The following is a 27,445-nucleotide window of genomic DNA, read 5'->3' on the forward strand; positions in this document are numbered from 1 at the left end:
TATAACTTGGAAACACTTGAAAAAACAACCCATTTAGCCATACATAAACCCTTTTCTTCACGCACAGTGATATCTGTTGCATTGGAACTGGATATATAGATATAGGTAACAAAACAACCCAACTCCCCAATCTAAACATTATTTCCAAAAGCAAAAAGGGTTCCTTCTCTATATAGTACTGGGTCTCAAGGCTGGGATCTTTGAGAAAAGAGTCTCAGGTTATTGTTTAAACGACCTTTATTACCTGCCTCTGACATTCCCCAGGTTACAGAGCAGGAGACGACTGAGCCTCATGTTCCATGGATGAAGCAGACAGCTGCCATGACAACTGAATCGATATAGGAGAGGCATTGGGAAGTATTAGGGTGATACGCCCAGCAATGGTTCCCCATGGCAAAAGATGGCAGAGCTACTCAAAATTAGGCAAGTTACCTTCAGGACGACAACTGGATGCAAGAAAACCATACAGTTGGGGGTAATAGGTCTTCCCCACCCTCTGAGCCCCCCATCCCCCTCCAGTCCCATTAAGTCCATTCTATGCCACAGACTGGTCCTAGTGTCCTGCTAGCTCCCTGCTGAAGGAGGAGGGAGGGAAAAGATGTCTGAGTTCTCTTCATTTTCTTTGTCTCTGTCCCTAAGGCAACAGGAAGCTGGAGCTGCCCCAGCCGGCCTGGCAGTGATGGCAAGCCCGTTGGCTCTGCAGAGTGAGCAGTCCCTGGCAGCCCCCGGAACAGCTGCCAGTTAGACGGCCCAGAGTTCGGATAGACTTCATTGCTTCAGTTCAATGCCAAGTGTTGGACGTGTTGGATTCAGTTCCCAGAGGGCTGGAGCGTGCTGTCAGGGCCGTCTGAAGACAAGAGAGCAGAGGCAGTTTAGTGCCGTGGGTTGTGCGGGGTCTGGGGGAGGCGGGGGAGAAGAGGGAGAGGCTGGCCCGGGGCGGGGTAGGGTGGTGCTTCTTCCAGGGCCTTCCAGACAAGGTCTCCTGGCCTCTCAACGTTGTCCGGGCCTCAGGTGAGGAGAGCCCTGGAAGGGGAGGAGAGGAAAAGGCGGCAAGGCAGGCGGGTGCCGCGCCCAGGGAGGAGCGAGCTGAGGAGGGCGCGGGCGAGCCAGCGAGCTGGGGCGGCGGTTCTAGACCCCCTCGGCGCCCCGGGCGAGGGCCGGGGCGGGCAGCCCGGCGGGGGCGAGCTGGCGGCGGTCCTCGGCGGGCGATCCGGCGGCTGTCTCAGCGTCGGCGGCGGCCGGGGCACCGCCCGGGAGCCACTCGTGCTGGGCGCAAGCCTGGGACGGCTCGTCCTTGGCCTCGACGAGCTTGCGGGAGCGGGTGTAGGCCAGGATGAGGCCTCCGGCCAGGCAGGCGTAGAAGATCATGATGAGCAGGATGTAGAGATAGGCGTCGTTGCCCTTGGCGCTGGTCACCTCGCGGCCCACGAAGGGGTCGGGCACGACCCCCATGCCCATGCTCGGGCCGGGGCCGGCGCCCAGGCCGCTGGCGTTGCCCCGGTGGTGCAGCTCCAGCAGCAGGCGGCTCAGCAGGGTCCGCAGCCGCTGGCTCTCGCTGCAGTTCATAGCTGTCGGGGAGTGACACGGCGGCTCCAGATCGCTGCTGACCTTGCCCCCGGGCCGGGCCGAGGGGATGCGGGCGAGCGGCGGCGGCTGCACCCGGCTCCCGGGCGGGCGACGCAGTGGCTGGGGGACCCCGCCGCCCGGGCCTCCTTATCCCCTCACCCCGGCGCCTCCTCCCCTTCCCCACCACGCCCCCTCGGCCCGAGGCCGCCTCTTCCCAGGCTCCGGCTGTCTCGCCGCCCCGGGGAAAGGGGACAGCTGGTGGGGGGAGGAGAAGGGGACGCGGGAGGGGGCGAGGCCGGGAGAGGGGCGGAGGGGGCGGGGGCGCGCGGAATGCGCGGGGCCCCGGGCGGCAGAGGCTGGCAGGGCGGCTCGCTGGGGCCAAGCGTGGACCCCGGGCTGCGGAAGAGAATTCCTTCCACGTTCTGGCCACCTGCCCTGCAGGCCCAGCTTTGGCCCAGATACAGCATCTGGCCCCCACGAGGCGGGCCCTGCACCGGGGTTCCATCAGCACTCACGAAACGTGGCAGCCGAGACCGCGGGTCCACATCTCAGGGCGGGTGATTACTCCCATAGACAAGAAGCCTGGCCTATCTTTCCAGCCCTCACTGCTTCCCCTGGACCGAGGTGAGCATCTTATTCAGAAGATGCTCAGGACAAATTTGGTGACTGAAGTGGAGTAGGACGCCCGGGGCTTCCAAAAAAGGTTTCTGATATTATACCAGCCTCCTGGGAAGCACCCCTGCTCTGATTTCCTATCACATTTTTAGAGGGGCCTCCACATCTTAGCGTGTGAGTGTACCATCCATGATATGACCCTGTTTCCCGTGGGCGGCAAGCCATCTTCCCAGAAATGCAACCAAGTTCTTCCATTAAAAGCAGCAGGGACATTTAAAAGGCCCTTTGGCTACACTCCCTAGACGTCTCGGGATCTGAAAAGTGCCAGTTCTAGAGAATATGCTTACCTCCACATCCAATTAGCCAGATACTCAGCTCTGTGCCTCTCTGGGGCTTGGGAACAGGTCTAGGCCCTGCTGGCTCATGAGGCAGCCATTTTTTTCTCAGAGGGTATCTTCCTTTAGGGGAGAACAAGTCACTAAGATAGAAATAAATCCATAGTATGTCAAACTGGAAACAGACTGGGATTCACAAAGGGAAAGCGCTCAAAGGATTGATTTCTAGACAGCGAGTAGGAAAAAAAAAATGAAGTAGTGCTGGTCAGGTCGGGTTGTATATGATTGCCAAGTAAGAACAGAAGGAATGAAACAAAGCTATATGCCTTTATGTATCCCTTGCAAACCAAGGTGCCTGTTCAAGACCATCCGGTCCAGGGACCATTCAATCTTCAGGGACCATGGGTTATAAAAAGAAGGTTTTCTGATGCCTCTGCTTCAGTCACCCTTCAGCCCTCTGTCCACTCCGGGCTGTGTGTTGGAGTGAGGTTGGCACCAAACTATATCCAGGGTCTCAAACAGAGCCTTGCTTAACAGCCTCTACATACATCTTAGATACATTCCATGTGCCCCTGACCACTGGCTCCCTCCTAATCACCTTGCCTCAATGTCCTCGCCTCAGAGGGGCTCAGGGAAGAATTGTTCAAGGGAGTTGGCGTGACTAACGACAGAGGACACAGCTAGGCAATTCTCAAAGCAGTACCAACCTAGCGACAGGACTGTTAAGCTAAAAGACTCCCCTGATCTGTTAAAACATGCCCAGAATCTCTAGGTTTTTTTTTTTTTGTTTGTTTGGGGCAGTGGGAGGAAGAAGCCCCTTCACTGTAGCATAAAAACAATCATTTAAACGTGTATTGTACTTTCAGCAGCCTTATGACCCAGTAGATTCAAATGGCGAAGCAGCAGAACTAGAATAATAAAGTTTGACCTTGTTCTATGTCATAGCACGTGACTCTTGTCACATGGGCTGCCTCCATTTCCCCACCACTCCCTTCCCTGGAACCTTCTAGAGTCCAGCGCTTTCTGCCCAAAGCACTCCCTGTAAGTAAGTTCACCAGCGGCCTCCCGGCCAAATTTAAGGGTCTCTGCTCAGCTTGCATCTTTGACCTCAAGGATGAATTTGAAACCATCAACCACCCACACCTTCCTGTCCTACCCTTGGCTCTCATGGCATTGCGTTCTCAAGTTTCTCTTCTTATCTCTCTGACGCATCACTCTCTGTCTCCTTTGCTGGCTCCTCTTCTTTCCTCCTCCCATTAACTGTTGGAATTCCCGAAGACTCAATCCTCAGCTATTCTCTCTTAACATCCATTTCCTTGGAAAGTGTCTCCTTACAGGCTTTCACCTACCACCTGGCATATATTTAGCCAAATTTGAATCTCTAGCTCTGATTCTTTCTTGGTAACATCTCTCAAATCCATCCGCTCCTTCCTTTCTGGTTTTATTGCCACAAGCTTAATCCAAGCTCTCGTTACCTCAGGTCAAATATGCAAACTGAGAGTCTCCTGGCAGATCACCCTGCCTACAGCCCCGTCCACCCCGCTATGGCTGGAATAATCCTCTGCCAACACCACTTCCATCCACTCACCCCTGTGTTCAGAGACCCAGAGTTGCTCCCCACTGCTTCTTTAATGGAGCCCAATCTTCTTTGGTGGACCTGAAGTCCCCACCACCAGTAGACACCGCCTTCTTCCTTTGCACTTGAAAAACAGCATATTCCTCGAGTTCCTCTCCAATACTCTGTGCCTTTCACCTTCCTCAAAATACACTCACAAAAGGAAGTCTTGCTTGATTCCCCTTATTTGTGCTCTCAGAGCCCCTACAATGCACCCCTCCTGATAGCGCCCCAATTCAGACTGCAGCATTCATTGCAGAAAATTTGGAAAACACAGAAAAACACCAATAAGAAAAGTCAACAATAGCGCACATGGGTGGCATATGGACACACACACACACACACACACAGGCACTATACATCATTGTTTTGTAGCCTATTTTTTCACTTAACAAGATACTGGGAATTTTTCCCCATGTCAATTACTATTTTTTACAACATCATTTTACTACCTATACAGTATTCCAGACTATGGATCTGCTATTATGTATTTAAATTAGCTCTTATTGTAAGATTTCTGATTAATTTCCAGGTTCTCGCTATTAAAGATAATGTTTTAATGAACACATACAAGGCCAATTCTAATTCCATTAAAAGAAATAATTACCAGAGAGAAAGCAAATTAGAAATTTACAGAAGACTGCCTTAGGGAGCAAGAGATGTATAGAAGGGGGTGGAAACAGGAATGGAGACTAGTCATAAAATTTAAAAAGGCCCAACCCTCAGAAAAAAACAACAGGTGTGTGTGTGGGAGACTCTGGCTTTCTTTTCACTCAAGGAGCTGCTGGACATCCCTTCAATCCCAGCCCTGAATGGCTGAGATGCCAACCCCCTTTTCCTCCCCACACTTAATGAAAGTCCGAATCCATCAGACAAGGACTGAGTCTCATTCCTCCCCAGACTTCCAGCCCCTCTACACCTGTCCCATACCTGTCCCATCATCATCTGTTGATCTCTTGTCCCGAACTCACTTATTTCCTGAACGGTAATCAAGTGTGTTGACAAAGGGAAGTAATTTATAATCATGTATTTTAGACTTTCAAAAAGTCTTGGAAAAGGTTCTGTTCCATGCCAAGGTTGTTTTAAAAGTACAATGGAGGCGCCATGGGCTAGGAAATGCTTTCACCATTCCTTGAGACTGTGAATGCTTCCTGCCAATAGTACAGCTCCATGGAAGTTGGTTGAATTGAACCGAGTTGAGTTTGGCTAGTTGCCAAAGGACGGGCACAGATGGTAAGCACTGTTGGAGTCCAGGAGGTTGGCAAAGCCACAATGGGCTCTGAGGGAGGGGAGGAAAAAAGTCTTCGTGAAGCACCAACTACAGACCCAGAAAGAATCACTCATTCATTCGTTCGTTTATTCCACAAATACTTGTTGCATGTTACACTGTGCAAGGCACTGTGCTGGGTCCTAGAGACACATCAGTGAACAAGTCACACTGGTGAACTGTCTGTGGCTTTGATGGCTTACAGCCACTTCTTTGTGAACTGGGGAAAAGCAGGGAGTGCCAGGATCTGGAGTGGGATGAGCAGTGGGCATGAAATCCAGCGAGAATTCTGATTTGGAGAGAATTTTGACTCTGGACCCAAGTACTAGAGTCCAAAGCCTTGTTCGAAAAAGGAAGATCCCTCTTTATTCAAAAGAGCGAGGAGAATAGATGGGACAGTTCCTCGGTCCAACTGGGGCTTCTCAGTTGCTTCATGGGAATATATGCTATATTTGGGGTGGGGGGACTGGAGTTTGATAAAGATCGATATTTATGGGTTGGAATGGACCCCAGGGGCTTCGAGTGCCTACCTTAAAGATTTCTTGGTGGTCTTGGTGGGCTTGTGCTGGGGTCACCCTATATTAGGCCACATACTGGAGCATTAAATATAGTCCCTGATCTCATTTATCAAATGCCTAGCATGTGCTATTAATTAACCTTACAGCAACCCTATGAGGTGGGTAGGGTTGATATTAAAACTATTTAACAGGGACTTCCCTGGTGGCGCAGTGGTTAAGAATCTGCCTGCCAGGTCAGGGGACATGGGTTCGAGCCCTGGTCCAGGAAGATCTCACATGCTGTGGAGCAACTAAGCCCATGCACCACAACTACTGAGCCTGGGCACCACAACTACTGAAGCCCATGTGCCACAACTACTGAGCCCGTGAGCCACAACTACTGAGCCCGTGTGCCACAACTACTGAAGCCCATGCGCCTAGAGCCTGTGCTCCCCAACAAGAGAAGCCACCACAGTGAGAAGCCCGTGCACCACATCGAAGAGTAGCCCCTGCTCGCCACAACTAGAGAAAGCCCGCACACTGCAACGAAGACCCAACGCAGCCAAAAATAAATAAATAAATAAATAAATTTTAAAAATCTATCTAACAGCCCTATGTCTTGGACACTGACCAATCAGAATGGACTAGCAAACAATCAGAATAGATGCTGGCTGTAAACAACCAGTATAGCCTTACAGAGGCACAACATCATGGGGCAAAGAGGTGGGAGAGGGGCACAGACCAAATAGCTTCCCGTTTCCCAGAAGATGAAACCAAGATCTCATCTCCTTGGACTTCAGAGCTGTCCCAGGTCTTTCTGAACCCCCTTCCTCCCTGTGGATGCCTCCACTGCTCCCTATGTTCATAGCAGGTACGTGAAAAGATCCCTCGCCTGCCGACTCCTCTAAAGCAATGATATCTACTGCAGCTGCCCCCTTCTCCCAGCAATTTTCTAAGGATGCCACTTGTTGGCTCAAAATTCTTGAATGTGCCCCATCGGATTGACAAATTATCACCTTAGTGTGGACTTCAAGACTCTCTGTGCTCTGGCTTGAAGACACCTTCCAGTCATACTTGCAGCAATAACTACCCACATGTCTCCAATACCAGAAACCTTTTCTTTTTTTTTACAAATTATTTTTTATTCAAATATAATTGACATGTAACACTGTGTAAATTTGAGGTGTCAAATGTACTGATTTGGTACATGTGTATTGCAATATGATTACCACCGTAGCATTAGCTAATGCCTATATCACTTCACATAATGATCATTTCTTTTTTGTGGGGAGAACTTTTAAGACACTCTTTCAACTAGATGAAATCTCACTGTCCTTAGCAACTCGACAGCATAGGATAACAGTGATATGTGTGCTTGTCAGATGGCCCCAATCCTTTTGAGGGCAAGGGCTGTATTCTTCCTCTTCGTATTCCTCACCTAGCCTGGAACAATGCCTGGCATTATAGTAGGTGATCAGGAAATATTTACCTGGGTTTGAGGTCTGCCTTCCTCCAACGAAGGCTTTTAAGTTTGAAAAAAAATTGGCTCCATTCAGGATATGGAACTTTGTGGATACATTTTTTTCCAAAAATTTATGCAAATTTCAAACATACAGCGGAGTTGAAAGAATTCTCCAGTGGTGCCTTGTTACTAGCCAGATTCTACCGCTAATGTTTTCCGATACTGGCTTTATCCATCCCCCACCTATCCATCTGTCTGTCTATCCAGTGTCTTTTCTTTTTGAAGTTGCAGACATCAGTACACTTCACCCTTAAGCACCTTCCACATACCCATCCTTAACTAGAGTTTAATATTTGTTTATTATTCTTTTGTTTTCCTTTTGAAGTAACATATATGTTCGATGAAATACACAAACATTAATTGTATATTTGCTGAGTTTTGACATATGTAACTGCGTAACTTAGCCCCCTACTAAGATGTAGAACATTACCACCACTCAAGAAAGTTTCCTCTTGCCCCTTCCCAGGCGATCCCCTCCCTTCACCCCTAGAGGCAACCACTGCTTTGATTTTTTTCCATCATTGATTAGTTTTGCCTGTTACAGAACTTCATATATATGAAATCATATAGTATGAAGTCTTTTGTATAAGACTTCTTTTACTCAGCCTGATGTTTTTGAGAATCATCCACGTTGTCGCATGTACCTGTAGTTTGTTCCTTTTTACTGCTGAGTAGTACTCCATTGTATGACAATACCACAGTTTGTTTATTGATTATCCTTTTATCCATTATCCATTCTCCTACTGATGGACACTTGGGTTGTTTCCAGTTTCTGTCTATTAAAAGTAAAGTTGCTATGAATGTTCTCAAACAAATCTTTTTGTAAACATATGTTTTCCTTTTTCTTGGGTAAATATCTAGGAGGAGAGATGCTGGGTCACAGGGAAGATGTAGTTTAGTTTTATAAGAAACTGCCAGACCTTTTCCCAAAGTGGTTGTATTTTTCTATACTCCCACCAGTAATGTATGAGGATTCCATTTGTTTGTGGTTACTTTTGCAGCTCTTTGCTTCAATCGCACACTTAACTTTGTCTTGTACACATGACATGCGTTTACTCTTATGATAGGGCCAACCCTGATTGTTTGTGGTTTATTACTTAAAGCTCCCCCCTATTTTCCTGACTACTAAATGCATAGCCAAACTCTAGATGGAGTTGCTAAAATGTGAGTCAACTCTATGAGATAATAGCTTTTCCTGAAAGCTTATGTGTGCCGAGCATTGTGTTAAGCACTTTATATGCATTATCTCACTTAATCCTCACAGGAACCCCATTATACAGATGAGGAAACTGAGGCCCAGAGAGGTTAACTTGCTCAAAGTCACAGAGCTTGTATGTGGTCGAGGCTTGAACCAGAGTCCGTAATCTATTACCATCATGCTATAATGCTGCTGCCTAAGGTCCTTTGTCCAGAGGCTAGCAGGAAAAAAAAAGAGCTTCTGTGTTCCCTCATCTAACCCCCTTATTTTTCAGCTGAGGATACGAAGGTCCAGAGAGGAGAAAGGACTTGCCTGAAGTCCCCTATTAGTTAATGGCAGAGCCATCAGAATCCAAGTCTCCTGCCTCCCAGTCAGGAAATCTTTCCACTCCAGTGCACAGCCTCCTTCAATGCTTTGGGCAATTCGGATTTTATTTCTAGCTTTTTAGTGTATGACAAGAGTCTGAAAATCACTTTGAGATCTTTGAAAGAAGCCCGTGAATATAAGAGGGTGGAGTAAGGTCAACCTTCCCTTTGGGGCCAAAACATAAGGTCATAAATTAAATTGTCAAATTTGTGTCAATTCATACCTAAACGTTATCATGAAAAATGTTTCTCCCGCCCACTCAGTCTTCTCTGGAAAACAATGTGAAGACTTGGGGTATTCTGTGGGAAAGGAAGAAGCCGGAGGGCACTTTTCTCTTGGACTCCCACATCGCCATCTGGTGGAAGCCTTGCGTTTTTGTTTTTCTTCGTTTTTCTGCTCACACGTTTGTTGCCCTTTTCTGTGCCACGCCTTGCGTTAGGAGCCGGGGATCCAGATGAGACTTGCTTCCGGACGTAATGGAGCTAAAACTCTAGGGGGCAGGGGGAGGGGCTACCCAAACCCTTACAACGCCACGTGGTAAAGGCCCTATTAGAGGCAAATAAGACAAACCTGCATTTTCGTTCTGGCTTGGCTACCTAGCAGCTGTGTTACCTTGAGCAAAGTCACTTAACTTCTCTGTGCTCCTGTTTCCTCTTCTGTAAAATGGAAATAATAATAGGAAGCGCTCCCTGTAGGATTTTGTGGCAAGGACTGAATAAGATAATGCTGGGAAAGCACTTAGCATAGTGCCTTGAACATATTAAATGTTCAAAAATGTCAGCAGTGGTTACTTCATTATTAACAATAAGCATACGGGGCTGTGAGGCCCAGAAGAGAGGCATTTAACTCAACCTCGGAGAGCTCAGAGAAGACGTCCCCGCGGATTTGACATCTGAGATGTTTTGAATAGGAAGTAGCCATTCGGACCCTTTCTCCACGTGGAAAGCAATATCCGCAACGTATGAATAAGGAAAACAACAGCGTTCACCTCCCCTCACCCCTGCATCACGAGGGACGGCACAGCATCCTTGCCTCGGGGTTGCCAGGGGTTTCAGTGAGGGCCTCTGAGCTGGAAGATGATGTGGGAACATTTAGGAATTATTGGAATCGGGACCCAGACCAAGTGAGAAATTGGTTCCCACAGTGGGTAGGCAAAGCTTGACTTGAAATTAGATGCTAAGAGAAAAATCAAGACCAGTTGTGTCAACTACCACGTGTTTGTTTTAATTTTGACTTTGTTTGGGGGCAATAATGCTTCAGTGGCTCTTTATTCATCCAACATTATGTTCAATAGGCCTGATGGAGGCTGCTCATTTCCCACTGCCTCAAAACATGAATAATTCTGGGCCCCTCAACTGCTCTCGAAATTTTGCCTGGCACACACCATGACCACATCTGATTCTGTTCATACTGTTTTTCCCTGCCAACGCTTAACCCTTCCACATTGTCCAAGTTTTACTCATCCTTCAAGGTCTAGACTTTCTCATTTGTTCATTCATTCATGAAATATTTTCTTTTTTAAATTAAGGTATAATTGACCTATAACATTAATTAGTTATAAGCGTACAACATAATGCTTCAATATTTGTATATATTGTGAAATGATCACCACAATAAGGCCAGTTAACATCCGTCACCATACAGAGTTAAAAATTTTTTTCTTGTGATGAGAACTTTTAAGATCTACTCCCTTAGCAACTTACAAATATGCAGTACAGTGTTATTAACTATAGTTACCATGCTGTACATTACATGCCCAGGACTTATTTATTTTATAACTGGAAGTTTGGACTTTTGACCCCCTTCACCCTTTTCTCCCACACACCTCCCAGCAACTACCAATGTTTTCTGTATCTATGAGCTTGCTTTTTTTTTTATGTTAGATTCCACATATAAGTGAGATCATGCAGTATTTGTCTTTCTCTGTCTGACTTATTTCACCTATTCCATTGTATATATACACCACGTTTTCTTTATTCATTCATCCATTAATGGACATTTAGGTTGTTTCCATATCTTGGTTATTGTAAATAATACTGCAGTGAACATGGGGGTGCATATATCTTTTCAAGTCAATGTTTTCATTTTCTTCAGATAAACACCCAGAAGTGGAATTGCTTGATCACATGGTAGTTCTATTTTTAATTTTTTGAGCAACCCCCATACTGTTTTCCACACTGGCTGCACCAATTAACATTCCCACCCAACAGTGCACGAGGGTTCCCTTTTCTCCACACCCTCTCCAGCACTTGTTATTTCTTGTCTTCTTGATAATAGCCATCCTAACAGGTGTGAGGTAGTAGCTCATCGTGGTTTTGACTTGCATGAAATATTTTCTGAGAATGTACTATGTGCCAGGCACAGTGGCAGGCGCTAGAGATATAGCAGTGAAGAAGACAGACACAATCTGTCTACCTTCCCAGAGCTGACAGTCTGTCTGAAACTACAGACATGAAAACAAAGCATTGTGACCATGTGTTACGAGGGCTTTCTCAGATGAGGGATATATCTAGAATAGTGCTTTCCAATTGTTTTCACCACATAGCACACATAGATAACATATATGACCCCCTAGGATAAATGGATAAGAAAGCAGCCTGCCAGGGAGCTCTGGCCACTCCAAGGGCAGAGGGCATCAATACCTCAGGCACACCTAGCATCTCTGGGAGATCTCTGGTTGAGAATCTCAAGCTATGGCCCATGGCATTGCTGTTGCCCTCACCCCACTTTGTCCTTGCAGGCTGATGGGCACAGAAGGGAAGCTGCTGCAGATGAATACACACTCTTTGTTATTAGCTAGAAGTTGGTAAGAGTCACTCTTGCCTCTTCAGCACTAGGCTCGGACTGGAGGCTCCAAGGAAGCCTTCCCAGACAACTGAAGCCTAAAAGGATCTCTGTCTTTTCCAAATTCCTACATATTTAGAGTCTTCAGCTCACAGTTCAGCTTCTAATTCACCCCCATAGTCTGACATTGTATGCTGAGAGCATAAGGCCATCTTTTGTCTCCTCTATAGCAATACTACATATGAGAGGGCTCAGAAGTACTTCTTAAGTGTCATGTTTCAAGACAAAAGAAATCTTATTGGAACTTAAGAGGGCCTTCAAATGGAAATGGCTTTGCTATCTAAGAAAAGTTCAGTGCCCAAGCCATCTTTTAAAACTTCAGAGAGAAAATCCCAAAGCTGTAAGAGAATGAGGTCATCCAGCTCCAGGCCAGTTTGGAGTTCTTCTTCTCTGAGCGCAACCAAAGGCCAACCAAGATATCCCACAACCCCAGGAGATGGGGTCGAGAGAGCTATTGTTTATATCATGAGCAAAAGGGAAGAATTCACAAGCAAAGAGAGCCAAAGGGGCGTCTTGCAGAGAAAACAAAGACTCCTGCTGAAATGAAACAGAAGAGCCCACATCCTTTCCTTCACTGGGACTCCCTGAGAAAGGTTAATTCTCTCACCATCAAGAATCCTGATGGCTAATGAAATGCAGATCCAGTTTAGAAATGATGCAACCTCCAGGAAGGCTGGGGGGCAAATCTGACAAATTTTAACTCTTCTCTGTGCATTGCTTGCTCAAATAGTTCGTGATTCAGTCACTAGGCAGGAAACCTTCCTGATTTCCCTTTCTGGCTCCGTCGCTCTCCCACTCTTGGGGAGCTACATTGCTACTTTCCTATACTGATGCGTACAATTCACCATCCCAAACTGAACGTGGGCATTGGAATGCCTTATCCTAAGGAATGTCAAAGATACAGCTAAGGTAGAGCTGTTGACCATAAAGAAGAAAATATGTGCGGACATGTCTGTAACATATACATATGTATACATATATATATCTTGTTCTGAGCTTCTTATAACTCCACGAGCTAGAAAAAGCTGGGCACAAGAAGAAATACCTGACTTCAAAAGAATCATTTTCATAATTCTGCTTCAAAAGTCACTCTAAAGAGATACATGGATGGGTCAACGTATTCTCTCTTCTTTTCCCTTGTCCCTAGGAGTCTCTTGACTTTTTTTTATTATTGATTTCTCACAGCCCCAAGGCAAAAATATGAATTAGGTAAAGTTGATGTTTAGCACTGCCAAGCGGTCCCACCACTAGAGCCCATTTCTGATTCTTGATACCCTTAGGAGTGTCTTCCAAGAAAGTAAACTGGTTCTAGATCTCATTCTCTCAGAATCTCTCAGGTTTTCAAGTGTCAAAGGAAATAGCTAATCTATCAACACAAAAGAAAAATCAATCCCCTATCAACAGGAGAGGGTTAGGGGAACCAGCAGTTAACCGGGAGCCGCCTTCCTTGGTAACCTGTGAAGACTGCCCTCTCTTCTGTGAATTATTTTGTAGTTTAATCCTAAGGACAGGTGTTAATAAAGGAATTTACAGATCTAGCAAACAGGTCACTGTTGGCCAGTGAGAGAGGACGAGGCACAGGTACTGTTTTTTGTTTGTTTGGGTTTCGGTCGTCGTTATTGCTGTTAACCCTCCCATGTGATTCCTAAGTGCAGCCAGGGTGAAGAACAACTTGGAGGGATGAGCTTGGCAGATTGGAGAACACAAAAGTGAAACAGAATGGAGTTAAGGCAAGACAGGTAAAGAGAGATCTTCTGATTCAGGGACTTGAATGCCAAGCTGACATTTTGATTTGAATAAGAACAGCATCAACAAGGTGGTATTTTAAGAAGGTAAGTTTGGCAGATCTCTATACAAGATGGAGTATACTGAGTATGCTGGCAGTGATGGAAAGAAAAGACTTGCCAAGAAACTAGTTAGGAGGTCGGTATAGCTCTTCTAGGTGAAAAGGGGTGAAGGTCTGATCTAGGGTGGTAATAGCGGGAAGAGAGTAAGAAATGAACTTTAGGCACATGTCTCCTCTCAAAAACTAAGCCCAACTGAGACTGAAAGTGGGTGCAAACACTGAAATATACTGACATACTTCAGGTATTTTAAGTTCACCCAAGTTGTCTGTGTCCCTTACTTTACAGCTGCCTAGGTCTACTTCCTCCCAATCAAGCCCACAAAGATGCTTCTCATCAGATGAACCTTTCAGGTTCTCCCACACCCTTAATTAAACACACTTGTTCCAAAGACTGAACAGCTTGATGATTAGTACATGCTGGACAGAATATGATGTACCTGATTGGCTCATCCTCTTCTCCTCCAACACACCCCAATACACCCAACTTTCAACTTCTCCTCTATACTATCAATCTTACCTGCTCATGCCAGACATGTCTGACCCTACCTACCCAGGATGCTCATGTAAACAAGATATGGGACATTTTCAACATGCCAGAAGATTCCCTCATGCCCCTTTCCAGGCAATACTACTCTCTTCAGAGAAAACTATTACCCTGGCTTCTATCACCATAGGTCTGTTGTGCCTATTCTCGAACTTCATATAAATACAATCATAATGTACTATGAATAGCTTCTTTTGTTCATCATAATTATGTGAACATAATTTATCCATGTCTTTGCATGTAGCAGTAGTTTACTCTTTTTACTTCTATGTAGCATTTCCTTGTATGGATATACCACAATTTCTTTGTCCATTCTCCTGTTGATGGACATTATAGTTGCTTCCAATTTGTGGGTCATTATGAATAGTGCTGACATGGGATCAACTTATAGCAAAGCTTTTTTAACAAGCCCCACCCACACTGTTCTGGGAAATTTTCTTGAATTCTTGTAATCCCTTTTTTTTTTTTTTTGTTCTCTCTCTCTAGAACTTCTGTTATTCAAATGAGGAATCACTTGGGCTGATCCCTTAATATTCTAATCTTTTTGTTCCTATTTTTCATCTTTAAAAAATACTGTTTGGAATTAGATAATGGTGATGGTCGTATAAAATCGTGAATATAATTGTCACCTAACTGTACACTCGAAAATGGCTAAAATGGCAAACTTTATTATATACATTTTACCACAATAAAAAACATTTGGCCCCTCCAAAAGTTCTACTTCCTGAGAGATTTCCTCTACTGGCTATTTCAACCTTTCTCTTGAATTTTTCATTTCAGCCATCATGTTCATAATTTCTAAGAGATGTTTTTATATTTTTTTGTTTTCTATATATTCCTTTTTTGCAGCCTTATGTTGTTTAATGGTAGTTTTTTTGTTTTCTATATATTCCTTTTTTGCAGCCTTATGTTGTTTAATGGTAGTTTTAAAAGTTTTTTTTTTAAGCTTTCTTTATTTACCCTGCAGAACTAATTTACTCCAATTTGCTTTTTTCTCCTTGCTTTTATCTCTAGTCTTCCAAGGTTTGGTAATCCTTGCCTTCTCATTTAAGAAGAGAGTACTAGTACTGACTGGGAGGTCTAAGAGTGTGGTTGCCACCGAGGTAGAAGAGGTGGGAGTATGATGGCAGGGGATAGCTTTCTTTCATGGACATCGTAGGATAGCTTTCAACCTGTGCTTTCCAAACTGTGGCTTGCAGACTCTCTAAAGCCGTGCTGTCCAACATGGAAATGAAATTAAAAATTCAGTTCCTCAGTCACACTAACTACATCTCAAATGCTCAATGGCCACACGTGACTAGTGGTACTATAATGGATAGCATAGATATGAAACATTTCCAACCTCACAGGAGTTCCATCGGATGGCACTATCTTGTGGGGTCATGAAATCAGTTTACAGGGTGACAACCAATATTTAAATAAATGAAATAGAAAGTCTCATCAGTATTGTTTTTTCACATAAACATTGTCATAAAATATTGTTTTATATACACATAAGCGTGTGTGCACAGCATCGTGGATCACAGTTAAAAAAAAATGAAAGCACTGCTTTAAATTATATGTGCACAACTCTGATTTTTAAAGAGAGAGAACATGAGAGTAACAGAAACTCCTTGTACCTAGCAGAACCCTCACTTCTTGTGATGGCATCAGCCACAGCCTCATATCCCTAGAGGAAACTTGAGACCTAGGGCATCATTAAAAAACAAACCAAAAATCACCTTGGGACAGCAAAATCACAATATGAAAGCTAGATGTGATGGGCCTTAGGGACAATTACACTCCCTATTTCTTCTGTCATTCATCTTTCCCTTTTTACAAAGAGCATCTTTTTTTGAAGTCCAGTCTTTCTCTTTCTTTTTTCTTTCTTTCTTTCTTTCTTTCTTTCTTTCTCTCTCTCTCTTTCTCTCTCTCTCTTTCTCTCTCTCTCTGTCTCTCTCTCTCCCTCCCTCCCTCCCTCCCTCCCTCCCTCTCTCTCTCTCTCTCTCTCTTTCTTTCTCTTTCTTTCATACAGGAAGAAGAAACTAAAGCTAAGGGGGGTATTTTGAGATTTGTCCATGGCTACAAACCTAGTGATAGAATGAGCCCAGGTCTCCTCACCTCTAAATCCAGAAGTTTTTCTTCAAAGTCTTCAGGGGCAAGCAATCCTTTAAGGCCCTGAGGTGCGAACCAATATGTTAAGTAACTTGACTCATGAATGTTACCTGGATACAATGATAATGATAACAGCTAACATATGTTTACTATGTTTTAAACACTTTATATGGATTAACTCATTTTTACCCTCACAACCATCCTCTGAAGTAGATCCTATTTTATCAAGCAACCCCATTTTTCGGGAAGGAGAAACGCAGTGGAGGGATGTTAATGAACTTGCCCAAAGTCACACAGCGAGTGAGTGGCAAAGCCAGGAAATAGATTGAGGCAACGGTTCCAGAGCTCTAATACCATTTTACATACACCGTCGTATAACTCAGATAAATTAATTTCTCCCTAAATTTTAATTAGCCTAAAGGTAACAGTTACCATTTATTAGCACGTACTAATAATCCACACAACATGACTATGTTTTGTCCCACAGTATCAGTGCTGCAAAGGGACTCTACTCTATTAACTGTACGAAAGTAACAGCTTTGGGTGCAAATCCTCCAAACTAATAGATATGATTTATACAACCCAGGTTATCTGCTTAATGCAATTCTATAAACCTAGAGATGAGTACTTCTGAAATATGTGTTTAAAAGTTTGGCTAATATTCTTCAAACTTGCAGATTTTATCTTGACGCATAATTAAGCACAAATTGGCTTGATAACGTGGGTGGATTTATTTCTTAAGATTTGAGTGCAAACTTAAAAACCAGAACAAACGAAGCTTTTCATCAAGGAAAACATGAAAACCTAAGTAACAATGCTGCAATCGTGCATTTTAACAGAAAGTAGAAATATGAATACATTCTAATTTGTAACTACATTTGAAAATTAAAATATTTCTCTCCAAATCCCAAATACCACACAATCTTTAATCTGTTCTCATCTTGTTACTCCAGAAACATCTGTCACATGCTATCAGGAAAATATAGGCAAGGATTATTAATCAGTCTTTATGACCAAAGAAACATTATTCTCCTTAACTTCTGACTTTTTGAATCATTCATGTGTATCTCAGTTCCAAACAGTGACACAATTATACCTCTACTCCAGAAAAAAAAAAATCAATACGAATATCAAATATCAAGGAGGCAAGGTACTTTCATGTAATTAAAGCAAAAGTCACAAGTGTTCGACTTAGAAATGTACATAATTGTAGGAAAATTTTTAAGTACAACTTTATTTGATGGCTGACATGTAATAATAACAGTGAACAATTTAAACAGGTATAAAAATGTAGGATCAAAATCTTTACGCTCAAATACTTGAAAAGTCACTATGAATATGGAAAGATCTGTTTACATAAACACGTATATTTGTTGAGGAAAAATCAGGGGGTAGTGGCATCTCCCTGGTCCCTTAATAATATTTGGATTTTCGCAAAGAATTAGCAGCACCCAACCTTAAGTGTTAATTATGCGTTTCTAAAGGACCCATACAACAGATTAGTTGGCAGTGTTCTAGCTTTTGGGAGATGGGAGCGGGTGAGGGTTCAAATATCTGAGTATGCATGCACTCACACATTTAAAATCACCATTCCAAAAGGAGGGGACTCACCTACTGAAAAAGTCGAAGAACATCATCCTTAGAGGATCAACAGTGGGCCAGGAACAGTGGGAGCTGAATAGTAGTCTACTTGGTAAGAAGGATTTTTCACTCTTAGAAGGCAAGTTGGGAAGAATGAGAATACTCACATACACATAACTCAGGGAGACCTTGCTTCAAATTTTACACTGCAGAACACTGAACATTCTTTACAAAAACCTCCATTCTTGCTTATAATAACACCAGGTGATTTTTCCTTTTTACCACCATATACATAACATTTAAATATTTTCTTTATAAATATTCTAGAGCAAACAGAATGTGTTTTGTTGCAGTGGTGGCCCACATCTGTACAAAGCAATGTAAGCAACATATATATATAGGTATATATATATATATATATATATATATAAAATGATTAAGAAAAAAGTGCAAAGAATAACTGTATTAAGAATTTTTGTTTTTTTTTTTTTTTTACAGTAATTATGGTTCAAGTGTGAATACCTATCAGGGATATATAATCCCAGATTTTAATTAAAGATTCAAAAAGAAGCCCACATACCAAGTTACTGCACAAGTATCAGTCCCTTAGTAACTTCCCTTCTCCCAAATCCAGCATTTCCAGTTTCTAAACTCTTCTCAAACAGAAAAAAAGTGGTAACAGTGTGTTCTTCCTTTTAAGTTTCCAAAACTCATCCAAGTTAATTAATCATTCATAGATTAAAACAAGATAGTAGGGAAGTCATTCATCATAACCCTCTTTTGCTAAAATTAAAGCAAAATGAAAGGCTTTTGGTAATACAAACAATTGATCAAGAATCAAATCAGCAACAGCAAACAGATCTTAAATTACAAGTGTGATTTAATACACTTTAAAATTAATCCCTGTTATCAGAGATAAGTTCAAAGTCTAAATCCTCTCCCAGGTTCAGTGCTGTGCAAGGGTTGGAATTCTAAATACTTATGATTTTATCACCTTTTCTAACAGAGAAAATGCTTCCTGTTAAAATTTGATTAACTTTCTATTATTTCAACTCTTGGTCTGTCTTATTTTGAACAAACAGAAACGCAATGTTCAGCATTTTTTAAGATGTACTTTTACTCTTAAGTCATTCAAATAATTACAGTTACTGATTTTACATCTCCAAGTTTCAAAAAAGCAGTTGAATTTCCCTTTAAATATATTACTAGATATTTTTTGGTGCATTTATATTGTTTTATTCTTACTTCAGGCACTGTAATTATTCACAATATTATAATGATTCTATGAGTAACCTACACAACAATTATGAATGCTAAAATGGTTTCCAAGGTATTATTTGATTCTGTATATTATATTATGATTCAATACAAATGATTGGAAGAGAATTTTAAAGCCCTGCAGCACTTCTGCTTTGAGTAGTGTTAATATATTTTTTGGTCATGCTTAATATTTGATGCATCTTCTGAACTAGGAAGACAATAGACATCGGAAGTTGCAAATTTCCTCCAACTACATTCTACTCCAGCTCCAACTTATTTTGTTCAACATTAAATATTTTTTCTTTAATGAAACAAGTATATCTTAGGCTAATTTTTAAAAACAGGAATTTTGCTCTAAAATTAATAACACAGCTACAGGGAAATAACTTTTCAGTTTCAGCTTCACTAGAACTATGCAAAACTAAGTTAAAGTAGACTCAACAACTATTTTAATCACTTTGGGTTTTGTTTTTTTATTACCATGTTTTTAGAATGATACACTTTACATTCTAACAGACAGCTCAAACAAGGCTGAAAACTCCAGAACTGAAAAACCACCAGGTCACCTCCTGCACAACTGTAAGTAAGAGAGCAGCATTTTATTTGCCCCCATACATTCGCTCAATGTCTTTGAGGTAATGGTTCTTCAGTTCCTTCCTTTTCAGTTTGAAAGCATCAGTGACCAAACCAGTTTCAGGGGTCCAGGGCTCTGGGCTTAAGCGAACCTTGATTGGAGTTTCAAATCGCTCCAATTTCACTGAAATGAGAAAGGGGGGGTAGGAAAGAGGGAAAGGGAGGGAGAGAGGGGAAAGGAGGGGGAAGAGTGACGAGGGTTGGGAAAATGGGGGCGAGTAGGAGAGAGAGAAACAATAAAACATGAATTTTTCAGGATTCACCTAGATGATGCAGGTGATGAGACAAACTTAATGGTATGTTATAGTTAATTAATGATACCACCACCTTACAATTTCATTTTGTATTTCTCAAAGTACACAGCAATTGTTTCAGGTGGATGGTTCTGGACTATGCAGTATTTTTTCCCAATATATATGTAGACACCCTCCTCTTCAGAGTCTTTCTATCTGTTGCGCCCTCTGCCTGGGATGGCCTTCCCCACTGTAGTTGCATGGCTCGCCTCCCTACCTCATCCAGGTGTCTGTTCAAATGCCACCGCCTCAGACAGGACACCCTTGACCACTCCTAACAAAACAGAAGTCTCTTTGTCTCTCTGTATCCTCTTATGCTGTGTCTTCTTCAAAATACTTATCACCACCCCATATATTACATATTTATGTCACCTACTAGAATGTAAGCTCCATGAAAGCAGAAGCTTTGTTCTGTTCACTGCCATCCATAGGCTACACTGAGCCTTCAAGAAACATACATATTTATTCATTCAGTCTACAGAAAATTAGCCTCTAGACAACTGTTCTTCATAAGCTATATTCAAATAAGAATCAAAAGGGGGGTTGTGGGTTTCATACTCTTAAATGACATAAGAATTGATGCAGCACATATTGGATTTGAGTTAAGACAACACAACACATGTTGAAAGAAATGTAAGAAAATGGTGAAAATAAGGACATAGAAGCAATCCATACAGTACTCAATAATTTTAAATTCAATAAATTATATTCAGTGAAGTTACTTATTATGAATACAAGGTCATCCTTAAAATTCTGAAGGCCTACTAACAGTAATGTTAATCTACAGATGAGCTTTATTTTATATGCAATTATTTAAAATAGCAATTTCGAAGAAGAAAACATCTGCATGTTTTAAAACTACTGCTAAACAGCCTAGGTAACTTGAGAAACAACTTGGTTTCAGTGATAAGCACAAAGAACTCAAATTCAATGAAGTTTTTGTCCTAAGGCTAGTCTGAGTTTTACGAACGCTTGAGTGAATTAGCAAGTTTCTCATTAAAATAAGAGAAAAATATAAAGCTGAGTGTGAAAAGTAATCTTTCAAATTACTTAGAACCAACTTCCTAAAAGTAATGCCTAAAAAGGTAATAAAGGAATATAAAACTTGTCCAAATTAACCATATCTACTCTGATGATAGATTATAGCTCAGTTATACAGAGGTGCCTGAAATAAGGTCACATTTGGATCTCAAGGGAATAGTTAAATTCTCAGATATTGATCTGGCTCCAAAACCTTTTATTTCATATTACTTTACCTACTTACATAGGTCGTATTCCAGAAACACTGACAACCATGGGACAAAGCAGGCACATTATTTCAATTGCACACAAGCAAATTAAGCATTTTTTTTTAATGCTGCATTAGAGGTTTCATAGTTTTGGAAACTCCTAAACATTATCTAGAACCACAAGCTATAGAGAGCAACGGGCAATCACACAGTTTCCTATAAATTAAATAAATTTATAAATTGCAAACAAGTGAAAAAGATTAGGGGAAGAAAAAAACAAAAACAATTTTACACGTGGCATTTTATCAGAATTACCTAGGACATTATGAAATGTGACCTGCAGGTGGTAGCAAATGTCAATTTTTCTAGCCAATGATAGTTGTCAAATCACCCCAAAACCATCATTTTGCATTCTTATGATACTACCTATACCTTGCACTTATATTTAAAACATGAAGAGGCCTGCTATGAACGATGTATGATTTCAGGCAGATTTAACTGAATACAATCAAAACTATTTTATACTTTTTGGCCTAAGTCTCTGAAATTATAATTTGAAGCAAAAGGTTAGTAAAATAAATCTTCTGTGGCACAGACGAGCTTATGAGTTATTTAGATTTAGCTCATGATTAGTGTTCATTATCCAAATCATGAATTGTTCGATTTCACGCCTCAATCCAAGCACAGGAAAGTTATGTAGGCCTAGCAGGTCCTAGAATTTTATTCCATTTTCCAGCCTGAAAAACTTTCCCCACTGTTGCTTTTACACAGGTGAATATTCAATGACAAATTATTCAAGTCACATTCTGCTCCATTAGTACGTTCAGAGAGTGACTAAGAGTAATAGCCTATTGGCTGAAATACTTTTTAAAATACTACATTTAAAGAAAAAAATGAGGATTTGTATCAAAGAAAATTCTGGAAGCCTGATGATATTAACATTAAGAAGTGTGATATGTCAATAATACTATAATTAACAAAACCAACTTTAAGAAAAAAATTAAGCTACTGTCTTTGTGCTTATACAGTAACTTACTTTGCAGATTATGTTAATAGGTAACTGCTATTTAAAACTTTACAGTGACCAGAGTTAACTAGAAGAATGTTCTTCTTGGGGAAAACAGTTTTTCAACTTGAACTTGCTAACAAATGTTACAAACTATATTTTTTAACCAAAATGGAACCCAAGTAGTTAATTTAAAAAATAAATAATAGGGCTTCCCTGGTGGCGCAGTGGTTGAGAATCTGCCTGCTAATGCAGGGGACACGGGTTCGAGCCCTGGTCTGGGAAGATCCCACATGCTTCGGAGCAACTAGGCCCGTGAGCCACAACTACTGAGCCTGCGCGTCTGGAGCCTGTGCTCCGCAACAAGAGAGGCCGCGATAGTGAGTGGCCCGCGCACCGCGATGAAGAGTGGCCCCCGCTTGCCGCAACTAGAGGAAGCCCTCGCACAGAAACGAAGACCAAACACAGCCAAAAAAATAAATAAATAAATAAATAATAATTAAAGGTGCTAATAATTTAAAAAAATTTAAAAATTTTTTTTTAAAATAAATAATAGTAGCCTAGTTAGGGAAATAGGTGTGCTCATGTATCTCTGACAGGAGTATAAACTAGTCCAGTTTTTCTGGGGGAAGAGGGAGTTATTTGGCAACATAAGGGAAAAAAGCTTTTAAAATATACATTTTTCTTGACTCAGAAATTCCATTTCTAAGAATCCATATTAAGAAAATAATTACATAAGAAAATTAATTAGATTAAAACAAATATATTCTATTTGTTTACAGTGGAGGGAAAAAGTCTAACAATAAGGACTTAAGTGGACACTCCTATACTGGAATACTATTTAGCTTAAAAAAAAATGGTAATTCAATTCTATATCTACTGACTTAGAAGAAAGTCGATGACGTTGGTAAGTTAAATATATATAACAGAACGTAATGTCACCACCCAAAGGTAACTACTATCAAGTGATTTTTACTTCCTCCTTTAAATTTTCTGTATTGTCCAGTACTTTATAATGAATATAGGTACCTGTAATCAGAAAAATGATATTTTCATTTCTTAGGAGGGAAAGCAATAGGTTAAAACTAGGTTAATAGCTTCCAATTAAACATGAAGAGTACACAGTTTCTCTCTGCTCCCCTGGAAAATAAACAGTTTAAAAATATTTTTTTAGGGCTTCCCTGGTGGCGCAGTGGTTGAGAATCTGCCTGCCAATGCAGGGGACACGGGTTCGAGCCCTGGTCTGGGAGGATCCCACATGCCGCAGAGCAACTGGGCCCATGAGCCACAACTGCTGAGCCTGCGCGTCTGGAGCCTGTGCTCCGCAACAAGAGAGGCTGCGATAGTGAGAGGCCCGCGCACCGCGATGAAGAGTGGCCCCCGCTCGCCGCAACTAGAGAAAGCCCTCGCACAGAAACGAAGACCCAACACAGCAAAAATAAATAAATAAATAAATAAATTTATAAAAAGTTCCTACCAAAATTCTAAAAAATAATAATAATAATTTTTTAAATTAAAAAGGTATTAACCACAAAGAAAAAATAGAAATGAGAGAAAGAGGACACTGGGTGACAAGGCCCAACGAAATCTTAGAAGACCAAAAGCAAACAGGCCAGCAGTAACTGACTGGGAGCCAAGAGAGCTAAAAGCTAACTGCCCACATTGAAGAACGCCAACAAGAGGCAAACCAATCTCCCGAGCCCATAGACAGAAGCTGAGGGACAGAAGACAGAGATGAGGGGCATGCTGAAAACAGCAGGGCTGGCCCTCATCTGTTCAGAGGACAGTTCTCCCTCATCCTGCTCTTCCCCAACCAGGCTGGAGATAGATTTACCTTTTGGAAAAACTGAACTAGAGAGACTCTGGACTCGGGACACTTACAATAGAGGGAGGGAGTAAGGCTGAAAACCTAAGGGTTCAGTGAGGGGAAGACCTACCCACCCCAGCTCCAGCCCCCTTCCAATGCCCTTTTTTTTTTTTGGCTACCAGAATATTGGCAGTCATGCTAATATCCCCCAGGTAAGAGACTGCAGAAGTCTCCTCTGGAGAAGTGGAATGACTCAAGACACTAACATTTGAATAACTTTTCAGTGAAGCCCAGCAAGCTTTCCAAACAGCTTTTTAGAACCTCATTCTCAAATATGAATGGACAGACAAGGATCAGCAGATATATGCGAGGCTGACCAAAGCAAGCAGAAAGTGGAACTTGAAGGAAACAGAAACAGTAACAGGAGAAGGAAACTTCATAAAAGGAATCCCTTCAACATCCTCAGAGGATGACTGCACCCATGAAAGAGCAACAGGATGCTATTAAAAGGACACTAAGAAAGCAGGAAAGAGCTCTTGAAAATTGAAATTCTGATTTTGGAAGTTGGAAGTTCAATAGACGGAGGCAATGATAAAGTTGAGGGATCTGCCAGAATATAAAACAAAAAGGACAAGATATAAAGAAGATGTGGCACATATATACAATGGAATATTAGTCAGCCATAAAAGGAAATGAAATTGAGTAATTTGTAGTGAGGTGGCTGGACCTAGAGTCTGTCATACAGAGTGAAGTAAGTCAGAAAGAGAAAAACAAACACCGTATGCTAACGTATATATATGGAATTTTTAAAAGTGGTACAAATGAGCCTAGTGACAGGGCAGGAATAAAGTTGCAGATGTAGAGAACAGACTTGAGGGCACAGGGTGGCAAGGGGAAGCTGGGATGAAGTGAGAGAGTAGCACTGACATATATACACTACCAAATGTAAAATGGATGGCTAGTGGGAAGCAGCCACATAGAACAGGGAGATCAGCTCGGTGCTCTGTGACCACCTAGAAGGGTGGGATAGGGAGGGTGGGAGGGAGACGCAAGAGGGAGGAGATATGGGGATAAATGTATATGCACAGCTGATTCACTTTGTTATAAAGCAGAAACTAACACACCATTGTAAAGCAATTATACTCCAATAAAGATGTAAAATAAATAAATAAATAAATAAATTGCAATCCTCCCACCCCCAGCAAAAAAAAAAAGGACAAGATAGATTACAAAAGAAAAAAAAAGATAATAAAATTAGAGGATGAAAGTAGAAGGTCAACAACCATATAAAAGTAGTCCCAGATAAAAACATGAACACAAAACTTAGAGGGGAAAAGCAATGAAAGAAAAGCAAACAAACAACAAAAGGTAAATGGAGATTTCCCAGAACCAAAGGGCAGAGATCTCTAGATTGAAAGGGCCCACACCAAGTAAGTATACGCAATGGTAAATGATAAAATATTCACACCAGGGCACATTAGTGTGAACTATCAGAACAAAGATGGACCATTCCAAACACAGACTAGATGACCACCTAGCAGGGATGCTGTGACATGCAATAAGAACTAGTTAGGTTATTCTACCATATAACATTTAAAGATCCTTCCAACATGGAAATTCATTGTGTATATTTAAGAGGCAGGTTTTTTAAAACACAACATAGTAAATCGACTATACTCCAATAAAAATTTAAAACAAACAAAACCCAATAGACATCTTGAAGAATCTAATGCACAGGACCTCATTAAATAACTTTTAGGGACATCAACAGATAAGCCATTTCTTACTTACTGGTATTTGCAGCTTCTCTAATCTCTTTCAGTATTTCAGCTTCCATGGCAGGGTCATTGCAGATATCAACCCAAGTGCCTTCCACCCCTTTCTGTTGTGCCAAAAGCGTCAACCTTTGCTGATTAGGAACCACAAAACTTATCACATAGGACTGGTCACTAAAAAATTAGAAAATAAAACAAACTAGAAACTAAAACATTAAGAACAATTATTCATAAATTATTCAAAGAAATAGTACACATAATTCTGAATATATATTTCTTATTTGTTACAGCTTCATTAAGAAGTAATAAAGCCCATAGTACTGCCATAAAGACAGACACATAGAGAGCCCAATGATATAGACAGTCCAGAATAAACCCTTGCATATATGGTTAAATGATCTTCAACAAGGGTTCCACGACCGCTCAATGGGGGAAGGACAGTCTCTTCAACAAGTGGTATTAAAAGAACTGGATATCCATATACAAAGGAATGAAGTTGGACCCTTACCTTATAACACATACAAAAATTAACTCAATAGATCAGAGACCTAAATCTATAAGAGCTAAAATTATAAAATGCCTAGAAGAAAACATAGGGGAAAAGATTCATGACACTGGATTTGGCAATGCTTCCTTAGATATGACACCAAAAGCACAGGAAACAAAAGAAAAAATAGATGAAGAGTACAACAAAAATAAAAAATGTTCTGTGTATCAAAGGTCACAACAGAGTCTAAAAAGGCAATCTATGGAACTGGATAAAATATCTGCAAATCATATGTCTGATAAGGGGGTTATATCTAGAATGTATAAAGAATTCCTACAACTCAACAACAAAAACAATAACAAAATAACCCCATTAAAAATGGGCAGGGGGCTTCCCTGGTGGCGCAGTGGTTGAGAATCTGCCTGCCAATGCAGGGGACACGGGTTCGAGCCTGGGTCTGGGAAGATCCCACATGCCACGGAGCAACTAGGCCCGTGAGCCACAACTACTGAGCCTGCGCGTCTGGAGCCTGTGCTCCGCAACAAGAGAGGCCGCGATAGTGAGAGGCCCACGCATCGCCATGAAGAGTGGCCCCCACTTGCCGCAACTAGAGAAAGCCCTCGCACAGAAACGAAGACCCAACACAGCCAAAAAAAAAATTAATAAATAATAAATAAATTAAAAAAAAACTGTAAGGAATTGGCTTTAAAAAAAAAAATGGGCAAAGACCTGAAACCATAAAACTCCTAGAAGGAAACATAGGGGGAAGAAGCTCTTTTGACATAGCTCGTGGCAATGACTTATTGAATTTGACACCAAAAGCAAAGGCAACAAAATCAAAACTAAACAAGTGGGAGTATATAAAACTAAAAAGCTTCTGCACAGCAAAGGAAACCATCAACAAAATGAAAAGGCAACCTACAAAATAGGAGAAAGTATTTGAAAATCATATATGATAAGGGGTTAATATCCAAAACACATAAAGAGCTCATACTACTCAATAGCAAAAAAAAAAAAAATCAATTAAAATATGGACAGGGGAACTGAATAGACATTTCTCCAAAG

At 41.6% G+C, this 27,445-nt stretch overlaps 2 protein-coding genes across 6 annotated transcripts in view; both read right to left on the bottom strand.

Moving 5' to 3' along the window:
- Positions 1-219: 219 nt before the first annotated feature.
- Positions 220-1,706, bottom strand: KCNE5 (potassium voltage-gated channel subfamily E regulatory subunit 5). Its single transcript, XM_082447814.1, has one exon. The coding sequence runs from the start codon at positions 1,564-1,566 to the stop codon at positions 1,129-1,131; it is 438 nt and encodes a 145-aa protein (XP_082303940.1). The 5' UTR covers positions 1,567-1,706; the 3' UTR covers positions 220-1,128.
- A 15,315-nt stretch (positions 1,707-17,021) lies between these two features.
- ACSL4 (acyl-CoA synthetase long chain family member 4) overlaps positions 17,022-27,445 on the bottom strand; it is a 76,718-nt gene continuing 66,294 nt past the window's right edge. For 4 of the 5 annotated variants that reach the window (XM_082447573.1, XM_082447572.1, XM_082447575.1 and 1 more), the window contains exons 15-16: positions 25,910-26,067; positions 17,022-19,907 (exon numbers count right to left, since the gene is read on the bottom strand). In XM_082447573.1, the coding sequence (XP_082303699.1) occupies positions 19,750-19,907; positions 25,910-26,067 (316 nt within the window). In that variant the 3' untranslated portion in view covers positions 17,022-19,749. The remainder of the gene's footprint in view (positions 19,908-25,909; positions 26,068-27,445) is intronic. The other variant, XM_082447576.1, reaches the window with a different exon arrangement.

The sequence above is a fragment of the Balaenoptera physalus genome (assembly GCF_965194825.1).
Source record: "Balaenoptera physalus genome assembly, chromosome: X".
NCBI lineage: Eukaryota > Metazoa > Chordata > Mammalia > Artiodactyla > Balaenopteridae > Balaenoptera > Balaenoptera physalus.

Excerpts from the sequence above, each read along its gene's own strand:
- KCNE5 (XM_082447814.1), bottom strand. The coding sequence starts at position 1,566 with ATGAACTGCAGCGAGAGCCAGCGGCTGCGGACCCTGCTGAGCCGCCTG.